This window comes from Symphalangus syndactylus, chromosome 19, assembly GCF_028878055.3.
Source record: "Symphalangus syndactylus isolate Jambi chromosome 19, NHGRI_mSymSyn1-v2.1_pri, whole genome shotgun sequence".
Taxonomy (NCBI): Eukaryota; Metazoa; Chordata; class Mammalia; order Primates; family Hylobatidae; genus Symphalangus; species Symphalangus syndactylus.
The window spans coordinates 70945066-70956119 of record NC_072434.2 but is presented as its reverse complement, the minus strand read 5'-3'; the positions used below and the strand labels follow the sequence as shown (position 1 = coordinate 70956119).

The window sequence follows — 11054 nt, the reverse complement described above, 5'->3', positions numbered from 1 at the left end:
GTAGCTGGGACTACAGGCACCTGCCACCACCCCCAGCTAATTTTTATAGAGACAAGGTTTTGCCATGTTGTCCAGGCTGGTCTTGAACTCCTGGGCTCAAGGGATCTGCCCACCTCAGCCTCCCAAAGTGCTAGGATTATAGGCATGAGCCACTGTGCCTAGCCTACCTTCAACGTATCTAACTGGTTACTAACTTTAGGATTTGGCCTATGTCTCACAACCTTCCTGCTTACTCAACATCTTTATCTCTTAAGCTTCTCTATGGTTAACACTTTTTATGAGTTTTATTCATCTGCTTATTTTTCTTGTCCTCTATACCAGAATTGAGTATTTTCAAATACAGCATACTCATGTTACAATCTTTGAAATGAAAAAAAAAAAAGCATAGGATTAGAAACCAATTTTAATAAACTATATTTTAAAGTATAGTTCTATATTAAACAACAAGATCTAGGCCAGGTGCAGTGGCTCATGCCTGTAATCCTAGCACTTTGGGAGGCTGAGGTGGGAGGATTGCTTGAGGCCAGGGGTTCAAGACCAGCCTGGGCAACATGGAGAGATTCCCCATCTCTTTACACACATACACACACACACACACACACACACAAAATATCTGATAGCAACACGTCTAGTCATTACCACAATTTCGAGTAGTGATGAGCTTAATATTTTGAGTTATCACCAACAACTGTAAAGTAACATGAAAATATCTGTGATGACTATTTCCCACAAAGTCACAGGTACTGCTAATACTCCTGGGATTTGTAGTCAAATTCATAATAAAGGAAATGCTAGGTTTCAGTTGGTATTTTGTCCCGATGGTCTATGGACGGCAGGTTAGAACGCCGGTCCAAGCCAGGGGAGTTGACCTAACACTGCAGGGTCCACCTCGGGCCAATCAACCATATTCCCGAGGGGGGCCCTGCGCTTCCCGGACCCAGCTGCCCTCAGGGGAGAGAGGATACACTTAAGAGTTTGGGGCCGGCGTAGTAGCTCATGCCCCTGATCCCAGCACTTCGGGAGACTGAGGCGTGAAGATCACTTGCAGCCAGGAGTTTGAGACCAGTCTAGCCAACTTGGCGAGACCCTGCCCTAAAAAAAAAATTTTTTTTTTAATTAGCCAGCTGTGGTGGTGAGCGCCTGTAGTCCCAGCTACTCGGGAGGCTTAGGTGGGAGGATCGCTGGGCTCAGGAGTTCCAGACTGCAGTGAGCCATGATCGCGCCACTGCACTCCAGCGAAGTGAGACTTAATCTCAAAAATAAAAGGGGGAGGGGTTGGGGGTAAAATTAATCATGAAAACGAGTAAGACTTCCTGGGCCAGAACAATCAAAGGGGTGGCGCCGGGTCCTCCAAAGAGCTGCTAGCTCAGCCCAAGCCCCGCCTCGGCCCCCAGGGCAGCGGCCCGCAGAGCTCCACCCGCAGGCGCCCGGGAAACTCCGCCCCCCGGCCGGCAGGGGGCGCGCGCGCCGCCGGCCCCGCCCCGTGGACGTGGGCTCCGTGGGCGTTCCCGCGGCCAGGCATCAGCAATCTATCGGGGAACGGCGGTGGCCGGTGCGGCGTGTTCGGTGGCGGCTCTGGGCGCTCAGGCGCCTGCGGCTGGGTGAGCGCACGCGGGGCGGCGAGGCGGCGGCGTGTTTCTAGGTCGTGGCGTCGGGCTCCCGGAGCTTTGGCGGCAGCTAGGGGAGGATGGCGGAGTCTTCGGATAAGCTCTACCGAGTCGAGTACGCCAAGAGCGGGCGCGCCTCTTGCAAGAAATGCAGCGAGAGCATCCCCAAGGACTCGCTCCGGATGGCCATCATGGTGCAGGTGTGGGCCGCTGTGCGGGCGGCGGGGCGGGGACGCGGCGCCCCGGGTTAACTGTGTCCGGGAAGGCTGGGGGAGGGCGGGCCCAGGGAGCGAGCGGGCCCGGGCCCGGGCCCTCGGAGCGGCACTTGGGGCCTATGGGGCCGCGGCCGCCCCTCCTCCCCCGAGCGGCCCGGCCGACCCTTCCGGAAGGTTTTGCTGATGTTGCAGGAAAAGCCCGGGAAATACAGTCTGCAGCTGGTGTTGCTTTTCGCTTTGTGAAAACAAGGAGCCGCTTCTCTCCTCCTATCTGGGTGGTGGTGTTTTATTACTGCCGTTCGCCTCAGGGGTTGGGGGAGAATTGTACGTGGTCTCTTTAAGCTGATCTGATTTTGACCTAGCTTATTCCGGAAGGTTTTTGTTCTACATGGATGGTGGCGACTGGCTTGTGGGGTTTTTTTTTTTTTTAAACCTATTTTTGGCCGTCATTTCAACACGTCATTTCAACGCTCACCCTCATTTTTTATTTTAATTAGGCAAAACTATGCAGAGAGGTGTCATTTCTGTACAGTACATTCACTTTGAGCCTAATTTGTGCTTTAAAATAACATTTTCCCCAAATTTTCCAGATTCACAGACGCGTTCTCTTGGTGCATTTGCAGCTGTCTGGTTTGAGTAAGAGCGGCTCCAGGGGGGTTTCCTCATGTGGGCTTTTTGATAGATTGAGGATCCCCTTCTGAGGTTTCCTGAGCCTTCTCTGAGGTGGTGGGCTTGAAGGCCCCTGTCATTTCCCAGGGGCTCCTGCCTCCAGCTTCCAGTTTGTCGATGTCTGCCTTTGTATTAATAATTCTGGTTCTCACCTGCACTGTTCCTCCTCGCTTCCAACTTATTACCCAAGCTTAGTGCTCATGGTCAAGGTAGCTTGATTTTCCTCCCTACCATGAGCTGTAATGTGTTTTAGGAATGACCAGATAGCCCTCAGTGGATTTTCAGTACTTAGAGAGTACAAGGGAGGGCGACATTTACCGAGTGGATTTACCACTTGGATTTACCCAAGTGCCAGGTGTACTTCCGTTATCTTATTTCACAATGTCTGTCATCTTGGTGTCCTCGGGGCATACCTAAGTCAGTACGTGGCACACAGTGCTTATTTGGTAGGCATTTGTTAAGTTCTAAGCACTCTGTTAGGTTTTAAGGACACAGAATCCACCTTTGGGAATTTCCAGTTTGGTTAAACGGGAATTGGTAAACAAACATTGCCGTACAGAGGGGTATGGATGCCACCTGATGGAGCTGTGCTCTAGGCAGTGTGGGTCTTGGAGTCCGAGATGACCCAGCTAAGGGTGGAAGCTTGATTAGGAGTCGTTAATTCACAGAAGTGGAGCAGAAAGATGAGGATAGGGAAGTAGACAGGGCCTACAATTTGAAGAGCCTTGTTTCCCACTAAGGAACCTAGAATTTACCTTGAATATATAAGGCAGCCTGTTATGAAGTTCTCACTCTTGGTGCAGGAGCTCTTAACCCAGGGTCTGTGGGATGGTAGGTAGAACGCAAGAGGTCCATGAGTTTAGATAAGAAAAAATTGATATCTCCATCTCCACTAACCTATAGATAAAATTAATTATTTCCACTAATCATAAATGTAAGCAGCAAAGCAAAGGCATATTAGCAGTCCCTATTATTTTTTTCACTAGTGATAATTACAGATATTTTCATATCACTTTACAGTTGGGAGTTTCTCAAAATATAATTTACTCTCATTGCTACAAAAATCACAGTTATTAGAGACGGTACTAGATCTTGTTATTTAATACTTTAAAGCTCACGGGTTACTGTACCCAAATTACCTTTCAAATGTTTTGATAATTATGTCAATATGTTTTCTTTTCGAGCCTTTTTGTTTGTTTTGTTTTTTGAGATGGAGTCTCACTATGTTGCCCAGGCTGGTCTCAAACTCCTGAGCTCAAGCAATCCACGCACCTCGGCCCCACAAAGTGCTAGGATTACAGGCGTGAGCCACCATGCCTGGCTATTTGCGAGCCTTTTTATTACCCATTTTTAAATGTTATTCTGAGAAAGGGACATCCATGTGCCTTAACAGGTGGGCAGAGTACTGTGTTCTACTGGAAAGACAAACAGAAAACCCAAGTCCAGACAGTGTGTTGAGGCTAGAACAACACCGCTGTGGAGGAAGTTAGAGGAGGCTTAGCTGTGGGGGAGGCCGGATGGAGAAAACTGAACCTGATCAAGTTTAACATTCTGGGGCCGGGCTTGGTGGCCTACGCTTGTAATCAGCACTTTGGGAGGCTGGGGCGGGCAGATCACTTAAGCTCGGCAGTTCGAGACCAGCCTGGCCAACATGGTGAAACCTGTCTCTACAAAAAAAATGCAATGATTAGCGGGGCGTGGTGGCGCGTGCCTGTAAGTCCCAGCTACTCTGGAGGCTAAAGCTGGAAGATTGCTTGAGCCTGGGAGGTGGAGGTTGCGGGTGAGCCGAGATAGTGCCACTGCACTCCAGCCTGGGCGACCGACCCAGGCCCAGACCCTGTCTGAAAAAAAAATAGTAATAACAACATTCTGGGCTTTCCTTGATATACTTGATAGTGAAAGAAACTCTTTATTATTAAAAGTAACTGTGATTTTTATGTAATTGTGATTGAGGGTGGATTCAGAGTTTTAATTCAGAATTTAAAGTTGGTCTGGTAGGCTGAGCTGGTGAAGGCCAAAAAGAAAGAAGCCTTTTCACTTGCTTGAATTTAAATACCTTCTTTTACATTTACATGGGAGTATTGTTCTCTGAGTATCTGATACCTGATACTTTAGCCCTCATGCCTGGGGCATCTTGGGAAGGATGAGCTGGGCCCTCCAGCATTTTGGTAAGAGGAGGATGGCGGTAGACCTTTGAGTTCCTCTGTCCTGGGAGGGTTTGAGCACCCGGAGGCATGCGGTGAGGTCAGTTCATTCTCTCTGTGGCGTAGGTGGACAAGTAGCATGGCCTGTTCTGCACAGAAGGGAACGCAGTTCACCAGCTGCTGGTTGGGTGAGGACCCTGGTATGTTAGGTGCTCAGTTTTTGCTTGGATGCACAGCCAAAGATTCTGCGCCTTGCCCGAGCTGTGCAGCTAACAAATGGAGTCGGTAGTCTCGTGACCTTGGTCTGATGCCTTTCTGCCACATCATTCTCAGTCCTGAGTTTTAGGGCAAAGCATTGCTTTCGTCAAGGGTGCTTCTGCTGAGGCTCTTGTTCTCTAAGCTTGTGGTGTGATTGCACCATTGGGCAGCACCTCTAGGGTGTCCAGTACTGTGCCAGTGGTTGGGGGAGACAGCACCCAGACCAAAGGGCAGCAGGTCTGGGGCCCCTGGCAGAGCCAGGAAGAAGTGCCATAGCCATTACCTGTGCCTTTTTATACAAGGGTAACTGGAGCATTGTGCAGGAAGGGTAGACAAGGGGTAGACAAGCAGGCAGAGCCAGGTCAAGGCCACTGCAAATGTTCCATGATAGCCATATGCTTAGGGATCTGTATCAGCAGCCTAGTTGAGATCTGGTGGAACGTTTGAGAGCTGGAACATGAGTATGCTCTCAGAAATGCCATTTGTTGTCTCTTCTACAGCAGGAATTTCCCCATCCTTTTTTCTTCCATCTGACTTGGAGCCCTAAGCAAACACTGCGTGCCCTCTGTGACAGATGTTGCTAGAGAATAGCAAGATAGGCCCCTTATGAAATAATCACCAAATGCATGGTTCTTAGTGAGCGAGGGGAGCTGTGGAAGGGGTATTGGGGGACCTGAGGGAGTGCTCTGAACAGGGCTGGGGAGCATTCCAGACCCAGGGGAAAGCTGATGTTGAGGAGTCCTTGTGCTGCCATAGTCTTAGCTGTGTATTTTAATAATCACATCCCGAAAGAGGCCACTCACAGTGGAGAGAGATAGTGGGGCACCTTATCATTGCATTTCCAGAGTATTTTCCCTCTCCCCACAACTCCATCCTAAAAATTCAGCACATTTACTTTTATTGTTGTTTTAATACTCTGATTGCATCTGTGTGACATTTAGCTTTATGTTCTATAAAAGCAGATGTTTGGGACTTCCCTTACTTTAGTCAGATCACAGTTGGTGTATTTTTAAGTAGCTCTTCCTGCCGGGCAGTGGAGTGTGGTGGGAGGAATCATGGTGTCAAATCATTCATTTGCTGCCTCTGTGACTCCCAACCCCCCAGGCAAGGATTTCCAGCCCCGTTTTCTCCATCTGTGAATGAAAGTGCTGGTTCTCACCCAGAGGCAGATTGTGGGATTACACAGGATGGCTTATGAAAGGTGCAGGGACCCACACTACATGCTGTGTCTTCCCCTTCTTCCCAATCGCTGTCACCGTCCACTCTGTAAAGCCAGGACTGGGTGCAGTGTCAAACGCCTGTAATCCCAGCACTTCGGGAAGCCAAGGTGAACGAGGTCAGAAGTTCGAGACCAGCCTGGCCAACATGGTGAAGCCCCATTGCTACTAACAATACAAAAATTAGCCAGGCGTGGGTGGCACGTGCCTGTAGTCCCAGCTACTCAGGAGACCGAGGCAGGAGAATCGCTTGAACCTGGGAGACAGAGGTTGCAGTGAGCCGAGATCACACCACTGCACTCCAGCCTGGGCAACAGAGCAAGACTCGGTCTCAAAAAAAAAGCCAGACAGTGCTCGAGGCCTGGGAGCAGAACCTGACCCTGTCACAATGAAAGGCCTAGTGGGAAGCAAACCACCTGGAGAGGGGAACTGTGTTCCCTGTGGCCAGACTTCCCAGGTCCTGCACCTGGGAAACTGCACCCCGGAAGGCCAGTGAGCCTGACTCCAGCTTCAGGCATGCTGCCCCGAACCATCGGCTGTCACAGTTGCCTCACAGACCTCCATTCATTCCACTCCCATCTGTGTGGCTGCTGCGAGCTTGACACTTTTTTCTGACACACTTTCTCTGCTTTGCTCATTATCTGGGTCTTGTTCCTCGTTATTCTTAACTGCAGAGGCACTTAAAGAGCCCTTTTCTAGGGCACACAGGCCCTTTGAGTCCAGGCATGCCTGGAGCAGTTGTCTGGCCGTTCCCAGCAGATGCTGCAGGATTGTGACTCTGCACAGTTGTCTTCTGTGCGTTTCACTAGGCCATGAGGCAGCTCACCACTAAATGTAGCAGTGTGTGGTCAAAAGGGACGTGGGGCAGAGCTCAGTGGTAAAAGGCCACCTTTCTCGTAGCTGTGTTTGGTGTCCTAAGAGAATGAGCTCAAGAACAGTGGGCTACAGTCTTCTGAGCCTTGGGGAAGATTGTGAGAAGGATGCTGCAGCTCTTCATGTGAGAGCAGAGGCTGTCCTCCTTTCACAGATAGGAGAACAAAGGTTTCATGTGCTATCCCACGGCTGGGGCTGGGACTGGGGTCGAGGTCGAGGTCAAGGTCTAGTGGGTCTAAGCCAAAAGTTAACTGCTCAGTTACTTCCCTCTGTTTCTCTTCCTTCTAGTCGCCCATGTTTGATGGAAAAGTCCCACACTGGTACCACTTCTCCTGCTTCTGGAAGGTGGGCCACTCCATCCGGCACCCTGACATTGAAGTGGATGGGTTCTCTGAGCTTCGGTGGGATGACCAGCAGAAAGTCAAGAAGACAGCGGAAGCTGGAGGAGTGACAGGTGTGTACAAACTGGGGCAGCATGAGCATTCAGCCCCCACCCTGAAGCTCCCAGGGAGGCCTCTTCTCAGAGAGCAAAGCAAACCTCCCCCAGCTTGCTCTCTCCCACACGTGCAGATCAAGTGTATGGTGCCCATGTTATTTCAGCAACACCTCCTGGACTCAGCATCATCTGTTGCATGATATTTGGTATTTTGTTTTTCCAGATGCTTGGAATGTAGCCTTTAAATTTGTTTTGTTTTTAATAGACTTTATTTTTGTTCATGGCAAAAGTAAGCAAAGAACAAAGAGTTTCCAGTACCCCCTCCCCCTCTCACCACACAGGCTCTTCCTTGTCAACACCTCCCACCAGAGTAGTACATTTGTTATAATTGAGGAACCTACACTGACACATCATTATTGCCCAGAGTCCAGAAACTCCTGATGCTGTACATTCTATGGGGTTGAACAAATGTACGATAACATGCATCTGCCGTTATAGTATCATACAGAGTGGTTTCAGACCTGCACCCTTCTGCAGCCCCCTTAAGATAAAGGAGGAATAGCTCATCTCTGAGAGGGGAATGAGGTAGGAGGCGGGGCTCAGACACCAAACCAAACCGAGTACTAATAAAGCAGGGACAGGGACGAAGCAGCTTTCCATAAAACACCCACCAGTGTGCCATATCAGTTTACCATTGCCATGGCAACACCCGGTAGTTACCACCCCTTTCTGTGACAACAATCTGATGACCTAAAAGTTACCACCCCATTTCTTAACATGTCTGCATAATCTGCCCCTTAATTTGCATATAATTAAAAGTGGGTGTAAATATGACCTCAGAACTGCCTTTGAGCTGCTGCTCTCAGCACACTGCCTGTGGGGTAGCCCTGCTCTGCAGGAGCAGTCACAGAGCCATAACACTGCTGCCTCAATAAAGCTGCTTTCTTCTACCACCAGCTCACTCTTAAATTCTTTCCAGAGCAAAGCCAAGGACCCTTCCAGGCCAATCCCCAATTTAGAGCTGGCCTGCCCTGCATCAGTTTTGCTGCTCTAAAAATCCCGTTTATCCCTCCTAATTCCTGACAACCACCATTCTTTTTACTGTCTCCACAGTTTTCTCCTTTTATGTCTTCTCCCACGTCTTAGTATAGGTCATGTCAGGTGACATAGAGAGCAGAGCATAAAGCAAAGCTATTAAAAGCTTTATTAGGAGATGTAATCCTAGGGCAGCAAGAGAGAGGGAGGAAGGGGAGGCAGGAGGGCAAGCACAGTGCCATATGTTGTCAAGCTGACCATGGCTTCATGAGAAACAGCCAATGGCTTGGTCATGCAGGATGCCCTCACGCAAGTCCTTTGCCACCAAGCTTCAGAAAAGCCCCTCGGAGCAGGAGGAAGGGAGCAGCATTATCCATTGGTTCTTTCTGTCTCTTGTTTCTTACTGGTTTTAGCTCACCTGTGATGCTGTGGTTCTCTGCACTTCCAGATTGTGTTACTGGCGTCTGCACAGTCACACCCTGCAGCCAGAGCTGCCTATAGATCTGGAAGTGGTAGGAGGACTCAGAGTCCCTGGTTTTGAAAGAGTTGACCTGTTGGTGACAGTGCTGTGTTTGTTACTGTGGTGGTCACTACAGGGTGGGTATGCCAGGGTGTGGCCCTTACCCTGAGGTAGTGACAGTGCTAGGGAACAAGGCTGTGGCACCAGCAGCCACTGTCAGGTAGCCCAGCCTGGGGATACAGATGAACTGTATCCAGTACGTGTAATTTTATGGTTCCTTATTTCTTTTAACATCTAAATGTTTATTTGAAAGTTATCCCGGTGTGTGCTGATGTATGGTGTGAGACATGATTCCAGTTTTTTTTCCAGATGATAATCTAGTTTCCCTACTTTGTTTTTTTGTTGTTGTTTTTGTTTTGTTTTCGAGATGGAGTCTCACTCTGTTGCCCAGGCTGGAGTGCTGTGGCATGGTCTTGGCTTACTGCCATCTCCACCTCCCAGGTTCAGGCGATTCTCCTGCCTCAGCCTCCCGAGTAGCGTGGTGCCTGCCACCATGCCCAGCTAATTTTTTGTATTTTTAGTAGAGATGGGGTTTCACCATGTTGGCCAGGCTGGTCTCGAACTTATGACCTCATGATCTGCCCGCCTTGGCCTCCCAAAGCGCTGGGATTACAGGTGTGAGCCACCGTGCCAGGCCCCTACTTTGTTTATTGGCTTATTCATCTCACCCATTGAGAGATGTCTTGTATCATGCACAAAATCTGTGTATTTTGGGGTCCTTTTAAAAATTTCTGTTCCATTGTTTGTTTAACCTTTTTTTATATATAAGCTTTTTTTTCTTTTTCTTTTTTTTTTTTTTCTGGAGACGGAGTCTCGCTCTGTCACCCAGGCTGGGGTGCAGTGGTGCGATCTCGGCTCACTGTAAGCTCCGCCTCCCAGGTTCATGACATTCTCCTGTATATAGACTTTTTTTCTTAGAGCAGTTTTAGGTTCACAGCAAAATTGAGTAAAGTACAGAGTTTCCATATACCCGCTAGCCCACCCCACCCCACACATACACAGACTTGTCCACAATCAACATCGCCACCAGAGTGGTCCAAGGTTATAACTGATGAGCTACATTGACACATCGTTATCCCTTGAGGTCTGTAGTTTACATGAGGGCTCACTCTTTGTGTTATACATTCTGTCAGTTTTAACAAATGTACATTGACATGCACGTACCTTTATGGTAGCCTCCAGAGTCCTTTCACTGCGTGGGAAATCCTAGTGCTTTGCCTAGTCATTCCTCCCTCCCCTCTAACCTCTAGTAACCACTGATCGTTTTACTTTCTCCATAGTTTTTCCTTTTCCAGAATATAATATAGTTGAAATCATACAGAAGGTAACCTTTTCAGATTGGCTTCTCTCACTAGTAATGTGCTCTTAAGATTCCTCCATGTCGGGCCGAGCACGATGGCTCACATCTGTAATCCCAGCACTTTGGGAGGCCAAGGCCGGCGGATTACGAGGTCAGGAGTTCGAGACCAGCCTGGCCAATATGGTGAAACCCTGTCTCTATTAAAAATACAAAAATTAGCCGGGCATGGTAGTGTGCGCCTGTAGTCCCAGCTACTCGGGAGGCTGAGACAGGAGAATTGGTTGAACCGAGAGACGGAGGTTGCAGTGAGCGGAGATCACGCCACTACACTCCAGCCTGACAACAGAGCAAGACTCCGTCTCAAAAAAAAAAAAAAAAAAGATTCCTCCATGTCTTGTTGTATTGATAGCTCATTTATTTTTATTACTGAATAATATTCGATTGTCTGGATTACCACAGTTTGTTTATTCATTGACCTGCTGAAGGACATCTTGATTGCTTCCAAGTTTTGGCGATTATGAACAAAGCTGCTAGAAACATCCACCATGTGCAGGTTTTTATGGGGACATAAGTTTTCAACTCCTTTGGGTAATCAAGGAGTACAATTGCTGGATCATGTGGTGAGAGTATATTTAGTTTTGTAAGAAACTGCCAAGCTGTCTTCCAAAAAGCTGAATCATTTTCCATTCCCACCAGCAATGGATAAGAGTTCGTATCATCATACATCTTTGCCAGCATTTGGTGTTGTCATTGTTTTGGATTTTGGCCATTCTAATAGAT

The 11054-nt window shown here is 48.6% G+C and overlaps 1 protein-coding gene across 2 annotated transcripts in view; it reads left to right on the top strand.

The window, feature by feature from the left end:
* Positions 1 to 1421: 1421 nt before the first annotated feature.
* PARP1 (poly(ADP-ribose) polymerase 1) overlaps positions 1422 to 11054 on the top strand; it is a 46978-nt gene continuing 37345 nt past the window's right edge. The window contains exons 1-2 of one of the 2 annotated variants that reach the window (XM_055233799.2): positions 1422 to 1807; positions 7272 to 7437. In XM_055233799.2, coding sequence (XP_055089774.1) covers positions 1688 to 1807; positions 7272 to 7437 — 286 coding nt within the window. In that variant the 5' untranslated portion in view covers positions 1422 to 1687. The remainder of the gene's footprint in view (positions 1808 to 7271; positions 7438 to 11054) is intronic. The other variant, XM_063613359.1, reaches the window with a different exon arrangement.